Genomic DNA, 21,234 nt, shown 5'->3' with positions numbered 1-21,234 from the left:
CTAATCCACATGCTCGCCCACGTCGCTCGAGCGCCTGTACCTTGTCAACTGCATGCAGCTGTATTCACGTCTTGCTCGCAATGTTCACCGGCGCTCAGGAGGGAACGCTCCGCGCTAGCTTTCTCAACACTGACTGGCCGATCCGGGCTGCTTTGATTTCCGATGTCGGCACTCAGCCTCCACTTTCGACCTCCACCCTACACTCCCTGCTGACTTAGTACAACACCATCAACGAGCAAGTCACCAACGCTTCCCGGTACCGCAACGCCTCAACAACTTCCAGGAAACAGGATGGAAATGCCCATCGCTGCTTCCCTCTCTGCTCCAAAGGCTTCGGGCGCTTCTCACCTCCCGGCCAGAGAAGTCCTTCTGGATCGTGCCCTGGGAGCCATCCTAGGCGGCGTGCTGGGCGATGCTCTGGGACAAGACGACGGCGGGCGATGGGGTGCCAACACGTCAATGGCTATCTCATTGCTTCAGAGCATGGTAGAGGGCTCAGATTTGTCCACCGAGGACGAGCGACGGAAGCTGGTGAGCAGGTGGATCGGATGGTACCGACGAGGAGGGCAGGGTGTCGACGCAAGCACGCTAGCGGTCTTCAACGGGCTCGCCCGACTTGCCAGTGGGAGGATACCAAGCTCCAGCCTGCGAGATCTGAGCGGGAAGCCATGGTTCGGTGCCATGCCGGGGATGAGCGAGTTCATCGGCCCCAGCGGGAGCAGCGGCCCCGTCGCCCGTGTAGCGCCGCTCGTGCTAGCTTACCTCGAACCTGGAGCTGAACCGGCGCTCGTAGAGGCAGTCACCGAGCTCACTGGGTTGGCTCATGCAAGATCTGTCGGGAAGGCAGCTTCGCTCTGGGCACTGGCCGTGCGACACGCCATAATCACTGGTGAAGCGGACACTGCTGCGGTCCGAGCACAGCTTGAGTATCTCCCCGAAGATGGCCAGCACGCGTGGGAGGAATACATCGACGAAACCGAGCAACATCTTCGCGACCGGTCCATCCCTCTTCGATCCGACATTGGCAGAGCGCACGTCGCTGTGCAACACGCTCTTGTCTCGCTGTCTCGCGGATTCGACGTTCAGTCCACGTTGCAGGCGGCCGCAAACTGGCAACCACCTTCCCATGCGCACAATCCCGCAGCGACTGCTCGAACCCATCCTGCCGCCATTGCACTCCGGAGCGACAAGGCGAGCGTCGCAGCCATAGCTGGCCAGCTGGCTGGTGCCAAATATGGAGCAAGCAGTATCCCGACGGAGCAGATTGCGGAGCTCCACGGCTTTCCGAACGACATGAGGGCGGATGACCTTAAGCGGCTGGTCGATGATGTACTCGAGCGGTACGACCGGTGGTACCAGTAGCTGTGCAACTCTTTTGAGGCAGAGCTCTAGATGTAGCTTAGATAACAATGCATGATTTACGCTGTTCAAAGGCGCGGAGGTGTAGCCTCCAAAGATGGAAGCCAAAAGACACAGTGAGACTGACACTCCTGGATCGGATACTTTCGCTCCCGATATCGGAACGTTGAACGCCGATCGATAGCAGTTCCTAGACCTTCAACCTTCTTGCCTTCGCTCCACCTTCCGCCCTCGACATTGCTCTCGACAGTTCGCTGCCCAATCTTGACTTCACTATCCTACAATCATACGTCGACCATCCTGCACATCGACAGACCCCTGAAGGTTGCTCGCGCATTCCTCCGAACGGGGACCCTGAGTCATCCACCTCGGCTTCGATCGCCCCCCCACCGCTTTCTCCACGTCATGGCTGCTCCTTCACCCGACGTCTTGCGCGACCGCGCGCGCGGCGTGGTACTCGTCGCAGCAGCCGGCGACGCCCTCGGCGCACCATACGAAACCTCTCCCGAGCTGCAAGCGGGACTCACCAACGGTGATCCCGTACTGTTCACATCCTGTGGAGACTGGGCCGAAGGCGAATGGACCGACGACACGGCGATGGCGATTCCAATCCTGGAAGCGTTGGCACAGGGACTGGACCTGACCACAGAATCTGGGCTAGGCTATCTCGCCAAGCGCTGGCTCGATTGGGGCAACGACGGCGGGAAGGGTATCGGCTTGCAAACTGCACGCGTCTTTGCACGCGTCGTTAGTGTCCAGCAGGCGCAAATTGAGGGACTGCAACATCCCCAGCCGCTGTCGAGGATCATGATGGAGATGGCAAGGTTGGAGCACGAGTCTTCAGGACGGAGTGGAGGAAACGGATGCCTCATGCGTGTTGGGCCGCTCGCTCTCGGTTTCCTCGCGCCGGGGAGGGAGGTAGCGCTGGCAGAAGCGGCGAGGAGGCAGGCGCTGATGACGCACTTCGAGCCCGACGGGGGGGATGCGGCCGTCATCTGGTCGCTTGCAATCCGGCAAGCCATACTCACTGGCGCCTACGATCTGAGGGAGCAGCTCGCATATCTACCGGAGGACCGACGTACGCTGTGGGCCGAGCGACTAACCGAAGCGGAGGAGAAGGGATCTGAAGCGTTCGTTAAGAACTACTGGGTTGTCGCCGCATTGCAATGCGCCCACATCGCGAACCGGAGAGGGAAGGACGTGAAGAGCGTGCTGGAGAGTGCGGTGCGAGGACTAGGAGACACGGACACGATAGCGGCTATCGCGGGGCAGCTGGCTGGAGCCCGGTTCGGAGCGAGCAGTGTACCGAGCGAGTGGAGGGAGAAGCTGCATGGTTGGCCGGGGCTGACGGTGCGAGATCTCGAGGTGCTGGTGGACCGATCACTGGTGCGCAGCTCGATCTAGGAATTGCGGGACAGTCTTCGGCATGCATCTCTGTAGCCGCATAGGTCGACGACGCCTATCTGGAGACTGCGCCTCGTCAATCCAGGACTCAGGTCTGGCTTATTAAGTGGCGTTCAACGCGCCTCGGATCCCATAGCAAACAACCCAACGTATTCCGCTCGTTGGGTGCCATCTGGCCCCCTTGCTGGTAGTGTCGGAGACCGCGCCGCTTCCATGCCCCGAGCAGGGTTGTCAACAAGAGAAGGCTAGCCTCCGCTCTCCACCTTTGCATTCCGCGCCTTCCACGCATTGTGGCATCTTGCCCTCCAGATCATGCTGGCTGATAAGGTTTGATCCTGGGCGAATCGAGAACACCCTGGGCAGTAATGAGTCCCGTTGGCCCTGTCCTGCATCCTCAGACTCATGGGCATTGCGAAGAGCGAGATGACAGGCCAGGACGGCAAGACAGTACGCGAGCGATCAGTTCGCGCCGGCGGCGAGTGCTACCGCGTTGCGTGCATCGCCGATGCCATCGCCAGCGCCCGCAGCGGAAGCGGACCATCCAGATGGCGCGAGGAGGTTCGGCTGTACCTCTCCCTATGTCTGGCCAAGCATCAGTGGTCTTGGAGGTCTATGCTGATCGTGTCCTCAAGAAGCAGGCTTAATGCTTAATGGGTATCTCTGAAGTGCACTATTCTCTGTGCGGAAGCGTGGCCAGTACGCGGATGGTCCACATCGTGGGAACCAGCCTGGGAGGATAGGGTCATGACATTTCTAGGGTCCCGGGCGCGAGGAAGCAACGAGTTGTAACGCTCTTATGGGTCAAGTGCTGTGTTGGGGAAGTCATTCGAAGCATATGCCAGGGCACCCCACTCACTGCGGTCTCGATACGGACACTCCATGAGCGTTCCGTGCGACATCCGTAGCGGTGTTCGGGACATGAACAGATGAGCACGAATAACAGTGCTGACGCCCTAGGGAAAGGCCTGTCCGTCTTGCGTTTCCTGAGCTTGACTCTGATAAGGTTTCGGCACCGAATGCGATCGAAGCCACCCACCCTTCTGCATTCCACGGAGTGTAATACGTCCACGAACACCGCTCTTCGCCAACACCCTGCCGCCAGTGGCCGCCAGCCTGGCCCAGGCCGTACAGAGCTTGATTGAAGATACTGCCAGTTACTGCCATCAGCCCGAGACGCGGAACGATGTTCGTTGCCCTGGTGCCGGTACGCCGAAGACCGTGACTGGCATGAGTAGATGGATTCGAAGCACCATGTAGGGCCATGAACCTCGGTCTGCACACACATACCAATCTTGTGAACTGCGGCGGGTCTTAATCTCGGTCACAAAGTACTGCGAGAAGCTGGAAGGCCAGGGCGGTTTGGCGCTGCGCCTAGACGTGGATAGGGGAGGTGTCAGCCTTCTGTGTGATGTGCCTCTGGGCACCGTTGACTCATGCACTCCGGCCAGGGACAACGCTTCCGCAATTCAGAAATCAGGAAGTTTACATTGATGGGCGCTCGTCATGCCTCTCGTCATGTCGTGAATTGCTGAATCGAACGAGTCGAAGGTTGACCACTGTTCTGCTCAGGAGTTGCGGCTTCATTCGCATCGTTATGAGCAGGGGATTGCCAAGCTCAGCCTCACCTTTCCAGCCATTCGACTCTGGCTCTCCACCATCACCCACGGTCCGCTCGCCAATGACATCGCCCCAACTCGAAGAGATCCAGAAGCAGAGGGCTCGTGCCACCATTGTCGCCGCAGCTGCTGGCGATGCCTTAGGCGCAAACTATGCCGCACAACCTGATCTGCTCGCCGCTCTCGGTGACGGGCCTGTACCGTTCGCAACGGAGGGTCCTTGGAGGGAGGGCGAGTGGACCTCGTCCACCTCCATGGCCGTACCGCTTTTGAAAGTCATCAATTGGCTCGCCAGCGACCAGAACTCGGACGAGAGTGTCCACCCGTTGAACTGGATCGTGTCGGGGTGGAAGTCACTCAATCTACGCAATTGCGGCTGGCGCCTGGACGACCTGATATCGTCGTTGGGGTACCCACCCGCACCGGTCAAGAACGAGCCGCTGTTCAAGCAGTGCTCGTACATTTCCCGTCAGCAAGATGTTAGAGACGGTCGAAGTGATAGTAGTGAAGCCGTGGCGCGGTCGGTCCCCGTTGCTATTGGGTTCCTTGGCGAAGGACGAGAGGCTAAGATGGTGGGGGTCGCCACCGCAATGGTTCGCCTGACGCAAAGCCACCCGGATGTCGTCGAGGCCGCACAGTTGCTCTCCCTGGCGCTGCGAAGCGCGATCCTCACGGGCGAACTGAATCTGCTCGTGCACGTTGACTCCTTGCCCTACGTCAGTGCCCAGCGCAAGGCATTTTGGAAGGAGAAGATCGCCGCCGCCGAAAAGTCAACGGCAGAAGCGTTCAAGGACACCAATACGACGGCCGTGGGCGCTCTCCAGGCGGCGATCGCTGCGAACGCGGGAGCTGGCGACGTCAAGACCGTGCTCGAGCACGCCATCCGCGCGGGAGGCGAGTGCAACCGCGTCGCTTGCCTGGCTGGCGCCCTCGCAGGAGCGCGAACAGGCAGCGTGCCCTCTGACTTGCGCGAGAAGATCTGGGGTGAGTCTGTCGGACCAGGCACGGCGGAGGAGTTGGAAAGTTTAGTCAATAACGTGCTCAACGTTGAGTGAGGCGGTACAGCGACCTGATCACAAGAGGTTTCCGGTCGCTGAAGCCCGTCAATGCGCACACGGCCATTGATATCCGTAGTACTTGTGATGTGATGAAAGTGAGAAGTTGTGACGCCTCGCGGACGGATGGAGCTGAGCTCGGGAGCATACTGAGGCGAGTCTTCCTACGTGCACTTTGCACTCTGGCACCCTATACAATCCCGCCGCTGGGCATTCTGCGCGACATCCTAGCCGGGTCGGGAGCAGGCATAGTGTGGTGCGCAGTTCTGAAGCCCTCGACCGTTGGTGTGCCCTGGTGCTCTGCTCTACGCCAGGCTTCGATAAGGTTTCAGCACCCAGTGCGATCGAAGCCATATAATCCTTCCCAGCATTCCCTGGAGTCGTTGTCGTCGTGGAACGTTTTTATCGCGCCTTTACCCTGTGGCGTGACAGGAACGGTGAATGGAAGGACTTGAAGCGTAATCCGAGCCGTGTTCCCCGGTCTGCACACATACTGTCTCGCATCGAAAAAGGCCCCACATCAGCTCGACCAGGCAATGAACGCTGCGCTATGGGGATATTGCGTTGGGTATGGGTATGTATGGGTTTGTGCTCGTCCCTTCTGGGAAGGTATATAACAAGGGCGAGCAACATTGCTGCATCCAACGACCGAGCGTCAGTCTTCACCTTACCACACACACCCGCTGTCAACATCACCATGGCGCCCCAGTTCAACAGAGAGCACGCGACCGGATCGGTCCTCGGCCTCGCAACCGGCGAGGCACTTGCGCTCCCTTATGTATCCTCCCCCGAAAAGGTCGACCAGGGCGTAACGATGACTTCGGGCGGCGACTGGTCCGAGGGCGAGTGGGGTCCTTCGACCGCCATGGCACTCAGCGTGCTCAGCGCCATGAATGAGGCTGTGCTCTACGACCGAGAGAAGTGGGCCGACTACCTCGCGGTACGATGGGTAGAGTGGGCCCACTCGGGGGGAAAGGGGCTTGACTCGCGGACGCGAGACCTGCTGCGGAGCGTGTCTCGGGAGGAGGCGAGTGAGGAGGCACTGGCTTCGCGTGCCAAAGCGAGCGGGGGTGCCGGTGCGCTGCCGGTGGCCCATGTTGCTCCCCTCGCTCTCCTCTTCCTTGGAGAAGACCAAGAGGCTGATCTCGCCAAGGCCGCGGACCGTCTCGCGCGCATGACGCATCCCGAAGAGGAGGCACGTGAGGCCGCTGTCCTCGTGGCGCTCATGGTGCAGCAGGCAGCCCGCTTTGGCTCCGTGAGCATCGAGGAGCAGATCCAGTACCTGCCTACCGGGAGCCAAGAAAAGTGGAAGCAGCTCCTGAAGGAGGGAGGTAATGCCGCATCCTTCAACTCCATCCACGTCAAGTCCTCTGATGCCAACAAGGCTTCGGTCGCCGTGCTCCAGTCTGCGGTCGCCGCGTTCAGATCCCGGTCAACCGTGGAGAATGTTCTCATTCAGGCGGTTCGCAGTACGGCTAACGCACATGTCGCTGCCGTTGCTGGAGCTCTGACCGGTGGTGACCAAGGCAGCCGAGAGATCCCCGCCGACTGGACATCGAAGTTACACGGCGAGAACCTCAATGGCCGGGGAAGCGCCGTCGATGCTATCACCAAGGACGTGGAGGCCGTGGTCAAGGTTACGTATAAGGTGGACCTTTACTAGATTAGGCTGTTAGTAGAAGATGAGTCCGCTGAAGACGGCTGCAGAGTAGGCGAAACCCATGCATCGTCGTTGAATTCATTGCACTTGGTGCCCGTTGAAGGAGGATCTCGGCAGGCGACCAGAGCAATGCCACGATCGTGCAGTGCGGTCGTAGGTTGAGAGCTGTGGCCGACTTTGCTCTCGGTCAAAAGGCGCATAACAGAGACCGGCAGGTCAGGGCGGACCCACACTGCGCCTTGAGCTGAACGGGAGAGCTGACAGCCTCCATATACATCTCGAGGCGACATTGGCTCTCGGACTTCAGACCAGGGAGGACAACACCGCATTCCAGGATTTCAGGGGGCCGGTATTAAGAGGCGTGACTAGCGCCTCACGTCATGTCGTCAATTGATCAATCGAACAATTCGAAGCTTAATCGCTACTCCGCTCAGGACCGTCCAGCTTTCTCGCATCGTTATAAACAAGGCAGGCCACCAGCAAGCGTATCCTCATTCCCAACCTTCGATCTTTGGCTTTCTCTCACTGAGAGCCGCGCCATCGACAAAGCAATCGCCAATGTCCTCTCCCTCGTTCGACGAAGCCCAGAAACAGCGGGCTCGCGCTGCCATCGTCGCCGCTGCTGTAGGCGATGCGCTTGGTGCCAGCTACGCCACGAGTCCCGAACTGCTGGCCGCTCTAGGGGACGGACCCGTAACCTTCGCAAAGAGCCGGCAGTGGCGGGAAGGTGAATGGACCTCCTCGACTACAATGGCCGTGCCCGTTCTGAAATGCGTGGCCAAGGATTGGCAGGTGGAGCAAGATGTCCATCCGCTGAACCGGGTGGTGTCCGCATGGCTTTCGGCGGACGGGCGCGACCTTGGCCCGCACCTCGTAAACATCTTCGCGCGAATGAAGCAACCGAACTTTCGCAAACTTGAAATTGGAAACAGGCCCCTGAGCTCCAAGATATGGTACATTACGGGCATCGAAGAAGGAGAAAAGGGTTGCGACTACAGTAATCGTGCTGTTGCGCGATCGGTCCCCGTCGCCGTCGGGCACCTCGGCGAAGGGTGCGAGGCACAGCTCGTCAAGGCCGTGCGATCCACGGTCTCCTTGACGCAGCAACATGAAGATGTACTCGAGGCCGCACAGCTGCTCGCGCTAGGGATGCGCAGCGCGATCCTCACGGGGAATCTCGACTTGAAGGCGCAAATCGGGCATCTGCATCGTGTCACACCAGAGCGCAAAGAGTTCTGGACACAGAAGATCACGGAGGCGGAAAAGTCGACACCTGAGGCGTTCAAGGACACAAACGAGACGGCAATCGGGGCGCTCCAGGCTGCCATCGCTGCAAACGCGGGAGAGCCTGATGTCAAGGCGATACTCGAGCGAGCGGTTCGTGCAGGAGGTGACTGTGACCGCGTAGCGTGCATCGCCGGCGCTCTCGCTGGAGCTCGCGGCGGAAGCGTCCCCGATGAGTGGCGTGAGAAGGTTTGGGGTGAGCCCCTTCTCTATCCTGGCAAAGCGGCGGAATCCTTGGAGGCTTACGTCGATCGAGCCCTCGCGAAACAGCTGCAGTAGGAGCAACTCGCCACATCGGCGGCTCCAGGGGCTGTGTGCGAGATGTTGAAAGGGCGTGGGATCAGCTAGGGTGGACAGAACTACACTATTTCTGGAACTCGTGACACGATGAATATAAATTGTGAGATGTTGCAAACCGCATCGCACCTTGGATGCTGTGGCTTCGATACGATCAGGGTCATAGAAGTCCCATGCGACATCCGTAGCTTGGTTCGGAGCAGCGATTGCCAGCCGTGGTGTATTGTAAGTGAAGTGCTATCAGTCACCGCGCGTGACACTGATAAGGTTTCGGCACCGAGGTCCATCGAAGCCTCACAGTCGTTCCTCAATGTGAATGAATGGTGAATGTGAACAGTGAGAGACATCGCTCGCCTCCTAATCATGTGGAAGGAATCGAGGCCTGCTTCGCGGCCGTTCGACAGATAGTGCACTGCACTTAGCTAACAGACGAAGAGCACATACACCTGGTACAGTTTATAGAAGGAGACATGTCCCTTCTTTCATACTGTACTTGCCGGACAGCATCAGAGCGCGCCATGGCGAGAGATTCAGCTGGAACGATGAGGATCAGTGTAGCCAGCACACCGCTCGCGTCCCACGCCAGCTTCGAGCATCGATACACCTCGGCGAAACCAGGCACAGAGCTAACCTCAGCAGATGAGCCTCACGATCATGTGGACGCCCGTCTGAATAAAGGATGAATCGAAGCTTATCCTCTGCCCAGCACTGCTCACTCGATCACGCCGCGCCGTATCTCCACCCTTGAGCAATGGTCAATCTCGGTCAGTCGAAACCGGGCATGGCTGCTGGGAGACACACATAAAAGCAGTGAAGACCTACTTGGATCAGCTCACCTCATACTCCTCTCCCGTGTGACTGTAGCGTGATCATACCTTCAGCGTGCAATGCCTCTTGAATGACCCGACCTAGCGACCGACCGGGGTATTACTGCCGTACTCACATCAGCGGCTGGCGATGCCCTGGCCATTCCCTACGCTGTCTCCCCTGATCTGCTGTCAAAGGCGCCTACTGGCGAGGCTCTGGAGCCTACGTCCTTTGGGCCATGGGCGGAGGGGGAGTGGGCGTCCAGCACATCTATGGCCATACCGGTTCTCGAAACGCTCGCCAAAGACACCGATGTGATGTCCCAGAAGGGGTTGGATTACATTTCCGAGCGCTGGGAGAATGGCACAGAAGGGAGGACCTGCGTTCTACATGGGAACACAATAGTCGTTGGGCAGTGCTGCAGCGTCGGGCACTGCCATCTCCTCAAGCATCTGAGCAACCGCTCGTAGGGCTCGCCCTAGATTAACCCTACTGTCCGTCGCTGTCCACCAGATCACGATTTCAGCCACCCAGCCCGAGTACCAACTTGAAGGCTTCAGGCCGCAGACATCGTTAACAGCGAGAGCAGGAACGATCATTCTTGCGTGTTTTGGCAAGGGATGATGAGATCCGACCGCCATTGCAGGTGCGTGATGCGGTGCAGATTCGCACCCAGCAGTGCGATCGACTGGCGCGAGAGGGTTTAGGGTAACCGTACCGAACGTCGGATCTGGTGTTCTTCTTGGTCAGGTCAAGCATAGAAGCAGCCGCCGTTCCAGAGTTCGGTGACAAAGACGGAGCCGGGCTTAGCGGCCGGCGCCGCGGTGATGCCTTCAGCAGCTACCAGGGGCACAGGTCAAGTCAGATGAGCTACAGCACAACATCTGGCAGCTTCCGGATATCGATCGCACTTTGAGAATCTGAGCTGTCTCTCACATGGTTTAGGTGTGGATGATCATCGTAATTCTACGTCAACAATCTGCTCGAAGCAATGTGAGACGAATCTACGTAGTGTCGCCAGGTTATGCCTCAGTGCATCGGGACTCTTCCGGAGCACTGACATCAACTCTCGGTCATCTGGTCGTGCATGCATCACCGCGACCGAGGTTCGTGTGTAGGATACGTGGGTGTCATTCTCGACCGTTGCAGCCTGTACGCCTCTGAAGACCGACCCTCCTCGCGTCTCGGTTCACCGAACGATACTTTCCTCTCAGAGTCCAAGTAGACGACCACTGAAGATGCGCCTCGTGGCCCATTGTCAACCCGCCTCAAGACGTCAATGAGAATGGAAAGTCATCGAAGCACTCTTCGCCAGCTCGCATGCAACACATGACATGCCAGCTCTCTGCCGCCAGGTGCTTCTCGGTCGTCTCGCCCAGGTCATACGCTGGTAACCACGTATAAGAATGAGAAGTGATTATCCTCGACACACACCTACCCAAACTCCTCGTAGCTTTTCGTAGTCTAGCTCTTCTTTCAGAACACCATGGCCGTCAAGAACCTCGACACTGCGGCCGACCGCAGCATTGCTGCCGTCCTCGGCTCAGCCGCTGGTGATGCCCTCGCCATCCCCTACGCATCATCGCCCGACCTGCTGTCCAAGGCGCCGGCAGACCAGCCCCTGCAAGTCACCTCGGGCGGCTCGTGGTCGCAAGGGGAGTGGGCATCGAGCACCGCCATGTCGATCCCTGTGCTCCAGGCTCTTTCAAAGGACTTCAGTCTGGGCCCCGGTGCACCTGTCGAGGTGCCGAACTTCGTTGCCCAGGAGTGGCTTGAATGGCAGAAGTCGGGCGGCAAGGGTGGCGACGACCGCCTCTCCAAGCTCTTCCAGGCCACGGCCGACGAGCAGTCCAAGTCTGGCGGCGGCGTCTTCCCCTACGGCACCGCGATGACCAAGCTCGCCCGCCAGCAGGGCAAGAGCGGCAACAGCGACAACAACCGCGCGCCCGCCCGCATGACTTCGCTCGCGCTCGGCTTCCTCGCTCCGGGCCAGGAGACTGCCCTCGTCAAGGCTGCTATCGCTCTGACGGACCTGACCGAGCCTGACCAGGACGCGCAGGAGGCCTCCGCCCTCGTGGCGCTCGGTATCCGCAACGCCATCCTCACCGGCAAGCTCGATCTCGAGAAGATGACCGACTTCCTTCCCGAGAACCGCAGGGAGACCTGGAAGGAGCGCATCGCCGACGGATACAAGGTCGACCCCGAGGACTTCGCCAAGGTCAACCACTCGGCCATCGGCGCCTTCAAGGCCGCCGTTGCTGCCAACGCCGGCGCCGACGACGTCGCCACGGCTATCGACAAGGCTACCCGCGGCGGAGGTCAGTCCGACCGCGTCGCCGCCATCGCTGGCGCTTGGGCCGGAGCCAGGTTCGGGTCCAAGAGCGTTCCGCAGTGGAGCTCTAAGCTGCATGGCTGGCCGTGCAAGGCCAATGACCTTCAGACCTTGGTCTCCACTGTCATGAACAGGTACAAGCAGTAGTTTGTGTGCAAAGTAGCTTCTTGATAATGCACGTTTCTCAGAAGATCCCCGCCTAGGGTGCACTGAGCTGTTCGACGTTGTTGTTCCCGGCTGTCCGTGGTTGCTAGTGATGGTAGAGGCGATGAGACCATGAACACCGAGATGATCACCGAGCCTCGATACACAGTTACGGCCAGGTACGCGCGCTCTTGGCTGGCTTCGTCATATGTGGATGCGAATGGAAACGGAGAGAACCATGCATCATCGGTACTCGGTTCGCGCGATCGACGCTGCGCTCGCCAAGCTTCGAGCACGCACTGTTATCCGTGGGAGACATGAGGTCACATACAAAAGGCGTCTGTTCCTCTTGAACGTCAGATAACCACATTGCTCCTGCACATTCCTCGCCCTCACTCAACTAAATCACCTTCAACATGTCTGAGGCAATGACCCTAAACATCACCGGCAGCCAGGCCATTGACCGCGCTCTCGGCGCCGTTGTTGGTTCTGCTGCCGGTGACGCGCTCGCCATTCCCTATGCGTCCTCTCCCGCTCTCCTCCAGAGACAAGCCTGTTCCCCTCACCTCGGCGGGACAATGGCAGGAGGGCGAGTGGGCGTCTTCCACAGCGATGGACCTCCCAGTTCTCGAGGCCCTGGTCAAGAAGATGGACCCGGCCAGCGACGACGGACAGACCTTCATCGCCGAGCGCTGGATTAACTGGAGCGGAAAGGGCATGGACGACCGGCTTAAGGCTCTGTTCGCCGACACGGCCGAGCGGGACGTTAACAAGCCGGACGAGGGCAAGACGGCGACGGGCCCGAACATGGCCAACGCCGCGCGCAAGCAGGACATCAAGAAGTGGGGCAAGTCCGACCTCAACCGTGCCCCGGCACGTATCTCGGCCCTCGCCCTCGGCTACCTCGGCGACGGACAGGAGAAGGCGCTCGTCGACGCTGCCCAGAAGTTGACGGACCTTACGCAACCGGACGAGGACGCGCGTGAGGCGTCCGCCCTCGTCGCGCTCGGCATTCGCAACACGATCCTGACCGGCGACCCCAAGTGGTCCGAGGCGATTGAGTTCCTTGGTCCCATCCGCAAGAATGTCTGGACGAGGCGCATCACCGATGCTGAGAAGAGCAAGGTCGAGGACTTCAGCGACAACAAGACGTCGCACGGCGCATTCCAGGCTGCCATTGCGGCTCTCAACGGCGCGAAGGACGTGCAGGATGTCCTCGACCGTGCCGTGCGCGGTGGTGGTGAGAGCGACCGCGTTGCCGCCATCGCGGGCGCCCTGGCTGGAGCCAAGTCGGGGGCGAGCAAGCTCCCTCCGTGGTGGCAGAAGCTGTACGGGTGGCCTACCAAGGTCGACGCGATCCCCGACCAGGTCAACTCCGTCATGACCAGGTACGAGTTTGATGAGGAGTAATCGCCTTCATAGCCTTATCTTGTTAGAATGCAGAACTTTCAGAAGGACGGAGCCTGGCATCAGATGCAGAGATACTGATACATCATTCTCAGCGCTCACTTCGGCAAGCCCTCGATCATCTCAAAATTAGCCCAGCTCACATCCGCCCCGCCCTCCTTCGGGCTGCAGGCCATGATGCCAACAAAGATCTTCTGGTTGCGCTGGGCGTGCACTTCTGGCGGTCCGAACCACTTCACCTCACGGATCATGTCATCGCCAAGGAAGACCTTGAGCTCGTTCGGCGCAACCTGGACTTTGAAGCGAGCACTGTCGTCTTCCCTTCGCCGAGACAGGGACCAGTCACTGTAGGGGTTGCACACGACTGCACCATTCCACAACGCCCCGGCGTCGTATTCGATTCCAGTCTTCAGCCACTGGTTAGGCGAGACGTACACAAAGAGAGTCGCTTGGTCGCTGCTGTCAGCTAGAAAGAACGAAAAACCAGTAGCATGGTGTGTCAGGGAGGTCTCGAGGAGAGAAGCGGTGCAGGAAGGTCACTCACTACTGAACCCTCGGCTCGATCTCGATGTCGACGGAGACCTCAAACCCCGTTCCAACTTCGCGCCAGAAGCCTAATGTCGGGCCATTCGTCGAGTGACGCTCCGTCGTACGCCACCAGTCCGTTCCGCCTACGGTCTTGGAGACGAGCCCACGCCCCTCATCGGCGACGTTGCCGAGGATAGCGTGTGAGGGGTCGAGGGGCACCCAAACGTCGGTTCCAAACGGGATGCTCATGATGCGTGAGGATTAAGTGAGCAGATGAGATAGAAAGTGGGATGCAAGTCTTATAGTTGTTGGGGTGTTGACGAGGACGATGATGAGGAAGGTTGGAAACCGTCCGAGGTTATGATAGTGGGACGTCGGAAACTGACCGAGATCTGGCCGCTCTGGTCAAGTGACGTAAGAGACCTGGTGATCGGGCCGATACCGATAACGGGGAGGTCATTCATTTTGAGTCCTCTCCATCCTCCATATGCTCTGCAGCCCTGCCCTCACTGTCATCCTAGACCTTGCAGCAACGAGAAGGAGTGCTTCTATTGCGCATTAGTGCTGGAATCCCACCGAACCCCTTCCACGTAGAAGACACAGCCGAAGACGCCCTCATATCCGCCTTCCCCACATCGATTCTTTCAAGCTTCCGGAGCCCTCGGCCCCAGCAAGCACTCCACCAGGAGCCAATTCGGCACAGAAAGCACAGAAAGCGCAGAAGCGGCGCACTGTTCACCCTCTCCATGATGTCGGGTCACTCGCACCGCGCACTGCCGCTGCCCTGAGACCCCAGCAACCATATCTTGCCCGAGATTAGCCAGGTGCGGTGGTCCCAGCACGAGCTGCACACGTGAGGCACGCGCCGGGCCGCCAGCAAGCCCGCCGCGGCGACTCCTGGATACCAAATCCGTGGGTGACCTGCCCTGCCGGTGCATTGGCGGTGGTGTCAGCGCCAGCCTACGTCGCAAGGCCGTGATAGGCCGCGGAGTCGGCGATATCCAAGGCGATGGCTGGCTGAATCTCGGATCAACCGACGACACGTCCTTATCAGCCATTCATAACAGCCGACAAAGCATTCACAGATCGCAAGCTTCCATCAGTGAACTCGCCGGCGGCTCTGCAGGGCACGAGCATGCTTTCGGAGGATTCGGGTGGCATGCACGCTTGAGCCGCTGGACACAGACACCGCTGAGGAACCCGGAGGATGCCGATCGACGTCATGGCGCAATGCCCATGGCCCGACTGGCTGGCAACCCCAGACCCTTTGTTGACATTTGCGTCGCGACGCCTACTTCCCCCGATCTTGCGAGCACCCAACCCTGTAAACGTCTCTACTCCTGCAACAACTCGCTACCTAGGCAACGCATGAATGCAACGCAAAGCGGACAGTTTCGAGGTCGAACAGAGAACAGACGACGGAACGCCACTGAAACAAGCCCTCTGTGCAGCGGGGCGACGGGCGCAGCCGACCATGCGACCATGCACCGATGCGACACACCAATGTAACCGCTCAACGCACACTTGTCACTCCCATGCCATTCTTGACTTCTCACACTTTCTGTAACTCACTGTTGTTCACTTCGCGGGACTGTCCGCATATACCCAGCGCAATATCACATTCGACGACATCCGGCCACAGGTTGATACGGCATGAACATCGATCTCGGCCCTGCTGCGGCCTCTTCTTCTACGTCACGAACAGAGATTGTGTACGAATACGTCGCAGAAGTCGACCCTAACTTGGTAAGGAGGTTCCCTCTACCCATCATTTGCAGCCAGCGTCTCTTTCGCTGTGGGCTTGACTGCTTCCAGCTGCCCACCCCGCTTCTTGAGATGAGCTGACACCAGATTTGTGCTATCTGCCAGTGCGCCCTCATTGACCCGGTCACGACAGCGTGTGCGCACACATTCTGTCGAGCATGCATCGACGAAGCGCTGCTGCACGCGCACACCTGCCCGATCGACCGAGCACCCCTCTCAGTCGCCGACCTGCGAGATAGCGGCCCACTAGTTCGGACAATGCTCGACGAGCTGCGAGTGCGGTGCGGAATGCCGGGATGTGGAAAGGAGATGGACAGGGCGCTGCTCGTGTCGCACCTCCGCAGTTGTGGAGGAAGGACGGAAGCGTGCCCCAGAGGCTGCGGAGTTCAGGTGAGAACCTCGTGCTCGTGTACAGCCTACACTCATTAGCTTAGGCTCTCCTGAGGTGATTCGAGCTGACACCAGGTCGCCCATGGGCACATGATACAGCACCACGCCTACGAGTGCTTTCGTCGGGAGATGGAGTGCACGCAGTGCGGACAAGTCGTGTCGTTTCGAGCCGTAAATGTGGGCGGGCTGGCCAACGGATGGACCGAGAAAGCTGACTGACAGGAGGGCAAGCACGATTGTGTAACGGGAACTGCGAAGGTGTGCGTTCATTGTGGGCAGCAAGGTAGGTGAGAGTCTCTGAGCCAGGCTTGAGATCTTCCGCATCAAGCGGTTGAAGCTGACAGCAGCTCCAGCACGGTTGCATAAGTGGGCATGTTTGCGTGTACCGACAGCCTGTCCACACCAGGTATGGGGCTGCAGCGCAATCGTGCCTCGGCTAGACCTCGAGTCCCATATAGCGACCTGCGCGTACGAACCGCTGAAGCCGTATCTGGAGGCGAATCACGCTCGTCTCGCGTCGATTGAGCGGCGACAGGCGCTCCTCGAGGCGGAGAACCAAGAGCTGAAGATACAGCTGGCGCGCATGACCGACGACCCCTTGTCGCCGATCAGCATCCTGCTCTCACCCACTGAGGTCTTCAGGGACGAAATCAGGCGCATGTCGTTGCACGGACAACCTGAATTGCGACATGCTGCCTCAACATCGAGCTTCGAGCCCACAAGTGGCATTCGAGATCCGCCCTACCCCCCAATGGCATCTCTCGTGTCTTCAGTCCTAACGAGCGAGGCTCCGACAATCGCTGTCCGACGAGATTCGAACATCAGCCTCTCCAGCATCAACGATTCCGAGCCGCCTGCTACGCTCCCGCGGTTGGACTCTGCGGCGTCGCTGCCCCCGCCGCGGCCCGAGCGCCACGCCGACCGGCCACGAAGTCGACCCGTGTCCGAGCGCCGCATGTCACGTCCAGCGCCACCATCAGCCCCGGTCTCTGCGGAGTCGGCACCTTCAGCACCCTCCTCATCTCGCCGGCCCCAAAGCCATCAGGACTGGGTCCTTGATCGGCTTCCTGCTCCTGGCAGTCGATCGAGCCGAGATGCCCAACAATCTCTCCGCGCCGCCATCCTGCATCTCGCCACCGCGCTCGACGCCGCCGAACAGCGCAATGCTCTGTAAGTATCGGAAGCGCTGCTTAGCTGACCCCAGACGCACGATGACGTCTTCGCTCCGTGTGATGGAGGAGGTCGAAGCCCTTCGTGCAATCGTCTCGCCAATGCGCATGCGTAAGCTGTTTTGTTCCTCCAGAGCTGACAACAGAATTCCTCTCGGAGCCGCCAGCCTCGCGGTCAAGTGTCAGCAGCACCGTCAGCGAGGAGTTGCACACGCCGCTAGAGAGCGACGATGAGGCGAGTATCCAGGAGAGTGTTGTGTTCACGCCTGGCGTAGGCACGTCGACTTCGACTGTGATCTCAGGCGGTGGCCGATGGACCGGTCGCCCCTGCGCCTTCCCGCCACCAAACTCGTCGCTGCCTCCACCAGCAGTGAACAGATCGCACAGCGCACTCGGCGTGCATGGGCACGGTCACCGGAGTGTCTCGGCGCTGAGCACGCATTGCCCCAGTGCATCGGCCGTACACGTGACTCGGCACAGCGTACGCACCTCTCGGCTTGGACGGAGCACGAGCGACAGTGGATCGGGTGGCTCTGGTGGCTCAGGCAGCCGAAGCGAGAGCTCAACCTCGACCATACGTCAAGTAGACCCCCGTCCTCAGAGGACCGTTAGACGTGAGCTAGATCGTTAAGGACACAGCTGACGCTCAGACTTCAGATCCATCTCGGCGCTAGGTTCCAGGATTCGTGGGCGATTCGACCGCAACGAGCGTGCGCAGGGCAATTAGTAAGTTTCCTGCTCCTGACCACAAACTGACAACAGGTCGAACGGCCATCATCCACCGGTGCAGACTGCTATATGACGTCTCAGGAAACCTCATCGCTTCAAGCTTCCTGTGGGCTATGTCACTCCGTGAGCCACTTCTGCAGTGCTCTGAGCTAACTTCAGCCGGACATTTCACTTCTACGTGAGCTTACGAGCAAGCTCGCCCAGCGGAAGCTGATCCCAGAAATCCCATACAAAGCATACACCCCGTAAGCTCCACTAACTGCTTCCCGAGCTGACGAGCAGACATACAGTATAATCAATGCAACCTCTACCTTTTGTGCCCAGCAGCAACCTGTCATCCCACTGATCCCGTTCAGGCCCAAAATGCATACGAGGAATCGTAAGCTGACTCGTTTGCGATTTGAAGCCCATCACAGACTGCACGAAGTTTGAATTACGCGAGATGTCTCCCCAGACTCTTGACTGATGGTTGGGCTTATACTGGTTGCAGCCTCCACTTGTTGCGTCGTTGAGGACACTGGTAAGCTGACGTCGACCTTCCCGAGCTGACACCAGATGGACTGGCCTCGCACTGACAGCTGGACAAGATCGGCCTTTTGCGCAAAGCTTCTGACAGTTTGAAAGGATGCTGGAGAGCTAGGCCTTCGATTATGCCAGCTGAGTTCAGATCTCAATCTCCTGGCCCGGTCTCGAAGATCGAGCCCGGCTGGTCGGTTACGATGTCATTGGTGAGCCCACATACTTGCTTTCAGCTAAAAGCAGCCGCAGTTGTTGAAGCGAGGCAAGAGACTGGTAGCCAGGGTATTTGCCAGCGACGTATGTTTCGCAGCCGCGGCCAAGTTCACAGGCCAGACAGACTCTTGTGAGCTAGTTCATGCACTTCATAGCTGACAGCAGGCTGGACTTCATGGCAAAACCTTGCACTGCCGCTGTGAGCAAGTGGCTACTTCACCGCACCCTCACCTGTGAGCTTTGTGACTGCGCGAACAATGCAGAAGCTGACCGCAGTTACTGGCACCGATCCTGCAGACCTGTGAGCTAAGTAGGCTCTTGTCTTCTTGTAGCTCACACCAGATTTGTGAAAAACCGTCGCTGCGTGGGCTGTTCCCGTCTCCTGTGGCAGCGCCGGCATCAATTTTGTCCTGAACACCGAGCATCGCGGGCTCCTGCACATGCGATCGATAAGTCTATATCTGGATGCATGAAGTCGTTACACTGCCCACTCTAGATCATGACGCTGACAGCAATGAGGGGGATAATGACCGCGAAGAGCGCTGGCCACGCGAGGTTACCAAACAACTCCCACTCGGCGCGGAGGTCGATGCCCGCCGCCTTGAGACCGGCAAGCGCTCCAATGGCAACGGGCACGAGAGCGATCTTGATAAAGCGCGATACGGGCGCGAGCGCGACCACGCTCAGGAGACCGAGCAAGATGGCCTGCGGGAAGTTGACCATCGCAAGCGTCGGCACCGTAGCTCCGTAAGCGAGGTGCGCGAGCGAGTTGAAGCTGCGCCTGGCCGCTCCTCTCGGACGCGGGAGCAGGGGCGCAGCAAGCGCGACGTAGGGCGTCTGGACTATCCAGCCAATAACGCCAAGAGCGATGGGCACGAGGGCCCAGAACGTGCCCGCGAGCGGGGCGGGGCAGACGAACCCGCCGAGCGTGATGCTGGCCCCGAGCAGGACGGCGGCGGGGAGGTAGTGTCCGACCGGAATGAAGTTCTCGGGGTGCGGGATGAGGTAGAAGAAAAAGCTCGCGTGTAGGCGCTCGAGGAGCGTGTTGAAGCTCCTGAAGGTGGACTCGACGACCATGCCGAGCGTGTGGAAGCCGTGAGGGCCCTCTGCCGGCGGCCCGTAGAGTGTGAGGGCGTCGATACGGTGCCGCGCGAGCAGGCCGCCAGCGGCAGAGGGTCGGCCGAGAGCAGCGTAGCTGAAGTGTCGCCAGAGGTGCTTCAGGCCATTCGTGTAGATGCGCGCGGGGTATGCGGGGGCATCGTGCAGCGTAACGGGACAGCCGCCCTTCCATCGCGCAACGGTCGAGACAGTGGAGAGCACGTCGAGATTCGGCAGACGGCCGTTCACGCCCTCGTAGAAGAAGCCGAGGCGCTCGAACGAGTGGCCGGGGTAGTCGAGGTTCAGCGCGTTCCACACGTTTGCGCGCAGCTTGTAGTTCTTCAGGAAGTCCTCGAGTCCGTACAGATAACCGTCGCCAACAACCGGGATGATCTCGAACGCCCAGTGATTCTGCCCTGCCAAGTTAGCTAGCCGGCGAAGATACCGAAGCTTGGATAGATAGAGAATCAGTTACGAACCTCTGAAGAAATCCACGAGCGAGAGCAGACTTGCGACGCCGCGAAGGTTGGGCCCCCCGTCCCTGCTGTCCCAGTTCGCCGTGAGGAGGATAGCCTCAGTACCCTCAGCGCGCGGCGGGACTATCCGTCCGTAGACGGAATGCGTGGTGTTGTACGCGTCGGCGCCAGCAGCCCTAAGTTCGTGCATGAGGTACTCCCTCCTCTCGTCCCAGCTCGCGTTGCGCGCCTGCAGCTCCTCGAGTTGAGCGAGGTAGTTGTCGGCCTTGTGCACGTTGCCCCAGTCGTAGTAGCTCCGCTGGCCAGCGGGGATGAGCGCATGCTCGTCGACGAAGATGCCCTTCCAGAGCCGCGGGTGCGGAATCGCTGCAATCCACGCGAGGGCAACAACGAGCAAGACCAGTCTGCCTGTCAGCTTGATACTGGAGAGCAAGGAAGCTGAATCTCGGCCTCACCGCACATAGCCCAGGTTGTTCCACAGAAAGTCGATGACGAGGTCCTGCCGTCTGCGCTTCTTGGCCGCCGCGGCCTGGCCAGCCGTATACTCTAGCCGAACGCTTTCTCGCTCCTCGACCTCCATATCGTTGCCGGTAGTGGTTGTTGTTGCGTTGGACGTACCGGTCGGTAACTTCGGTGTCAGCACCGATCGTCATGTCGTTTGGTCACGTGAAATGCCACGCGGTGGACCCTGAGACGAGGCGAGAATGACGGACGCGTCGAGATTTCGGACGCGTTCACGATAACAACAAGATACTCATCCACCTGCAATCTAAGGCATAATCTGCTTTGCCTACTCTTGCATCTTGAACCATGGCGGGAACGGTGGAGTACGTTAGCGTGCTTCCTGATGGTGAGTGCGAGCCAAGCGAGCTGTACAGCGAGCTCGCTCTCCGGACACTGAGCTGACGACAGACATCGCAACCGACACACAGCACCGGTATCTCCGCCTGCCGCACCCGCGGAGTGGTGAGTACTCCCTTTCT

The 21,234-nt window shown here is 59.3% G+C and overlaps 10 protein-coding genes across 10 annotated transcripts; 8 read left to right on the top strand and 2 right to left on the bottom strand.

Annotated features, from left to right (window-relative positions):
• Positions 1-291: 291 nt before the first annotated feature.
• A1Q1_07336 (ADP-ribosylation/crystallin J1) lies at positions 292-1,362 on the top strand (the record flags this gene model as incomplete). Its single annotated transcript, XM_014327572.1, has 1 exon — positions 292-1,362. The coding sequence occupies one exon, from the start codon at positions 292-294 to the stop codon at positions 1,360-1,362; it is 1,071 nt and encodes a 356-aa protein (XP_014183047.1).
• Positions 1,363-1,764: 402 nt separating this feature from the next.
• On the top strand, positions 1,765-2,763 carry A1Q1_07335 (putative ribosylglycohydrolase; the record flags this gene model as incomplete). The annotated part of the gene is made up of 1 exon (XM_014327571.1): positions 1,765-2,763. One exon carries the CDS (start codon positions 1,765-1,767, stop codon positions 2,761-2,763), a length of 999 nt encoding a protein of 332 aa, XP_014183046.1.
• A 1,678-nt stretch (positions 2,764-4,441) lies between these two features.
• Positions 4,442-5,434, top strand: A1Q1_07334 (putative ribosylglycohydrolase; the record flags this gene model as incomplete). The annotated part of the gene is made up of 1 exon (XM_014327570.1): positions 4,442-5,434. The coding sequence occupies one exon, from the start codon at positions 4,442-4,444 to the stop codon at positions 5,432-5,434; it is 993 nt and encodes a 330-aa protein (XP_014183045.1).
• A 697-nt stretch (positions 5,435-6,131) lies between these two features.
• Positions 6,132-7,097, top strand: A1Q1_07333 (ADP-ribosylation/crystallin J1; the record flags this gene model as incomplete). The annotated part of the gene is made up of 1 exon (XM_014327569.1): positions 6,132-7,097. One exon carries the CDS (start codon positions 6,132-6,134, stop codon positions 7,095-7,097), a length of 966 nt encoding a protein of 321 aa, XP_014183044.1.
• Positions 7,098-7,652: 555 nt separating this feature from the next.
• A1Q1_07332 (putative ribosylglycohydrolase) lies at positions 7,653-8,657 on the top strand (the record flags this gene model as incomplete). The annotated part of the gene is made up of 1 exon (XM_014327568.1): positions 7,653-8,657. One exon carries the CDS (start codon positions 7,653-7,655, stop codon positions 8,655-8,657), a length of 1,005 nt encoding a protein of 334 aa, XP_014183043.1.
• A 2,311-nt stretch (positions 8,658-10,968) lies between these two features.
• On the top strand, positions 10,969-11,961 carry A1Q1_07331 (ADP-ribosylation/crystallin J1; the record flags this gene model as incomplete). The annotated part of the gene is made up of 1 exon (XM_014327567.1): positions 10,969-11,961. One exon carries the CDS (start codon positions 10,969-10,971, stop codon positions 11,959-11,961), a length of 993 nt encoding a protein of 330 aa, XP_014183042.1.
• A 516-nt stretch (positions 11,962-12,477) lies between these two features.
• Positions 12,478-13,368, top strand: A1Q1_07330 (ADP-ribosylation/crystallin J1; the record flags this gene model as incomplete). Its single annotated transcript, XM_014327566.1, has 1 exon — positions 12,478-13,368. The coding sequence occupies one exon, from the start codon at positions 12,478-12,480 to the stop codon at positions 13,366-13,368; it is 891 nt and encodes a 296-aa protein (XP_014183041.1).
• Positions 13,369-13,463: 95 nt separating this feature from the next.
• Positions 13,464-14,142, bottom strand: A1Q1_07329 (protein of unknown function DUF1349; the record flags this gene model as incomplete). The annotated part of the gene is made up of 2 exons (XM_014327565.1): positions 13,464-13,824; positions 13,910-14,142. 2 exons carry the CDS (start codon positions 14,140-14,142, stop codon positions 13,464-13,466), a joined length of 594 nt encoding a protein of 197 aa, XP_014183040.1.
• A 2,488-nt stretch (positions 14,143-16,630) lies between these two features.
• A1Q1_07328 (uncharacterized protein) lies at positions 16,631-17,221 on the top strand (the record flags this gene model as incomplete). The annotated part of the gene is made up of 1 exon (XM_014327564.1): positions 16,631-17,221. One exon carries the CDS (start codon positions 16,631-16,633, stop codon positions 17,219-17,221), a length of 591 nt encoding a protein of 196 aa, XP_014183039.1.
• A 1,948-nt stretch (positions 17,222-19,169) lies between these two features.
• A1Q1_07327 (GPI-anchor transamidase) lies at positions 19,170-20,831 on the bottom strand (the record flags this gene model as incomplete). Its single annotated transcript, XM_014327563.1, has 3 exons — positions 19,170-20,191; positions 20,255-20,655; positions 20,707-20,831. The coding sequence occupies 3 exons, from the start codon at positions 20,829-20,831 to the stop codon at positions 19,170-19,172; spliced, it is 1,548 nt and encodes a 515-aa protein (XP_014183038.1).
• Between the last annotated feature and the right edge of the window lie 403 nt (positions 20,832-21,234).

This window comes from Trichosporon asahii (genome assembly GCF_000293215.1).
Source record: "Trichosporon asahii var. asahii CBS 2479 unplaced genomic scaffold scaffold00009, whole genome shotgun sequence".
NCBI lineage: Eukaryota > Fungi > Basidiomycota > Tremellomycetes > Trichosporonales > Trichosporonaceae > Trichosporon > Trichosporon asahii.
Note: the sequence above shows the minus strand (reverse complement) of the source record. Positions and strands in the feature narration are given on the sequence as shown.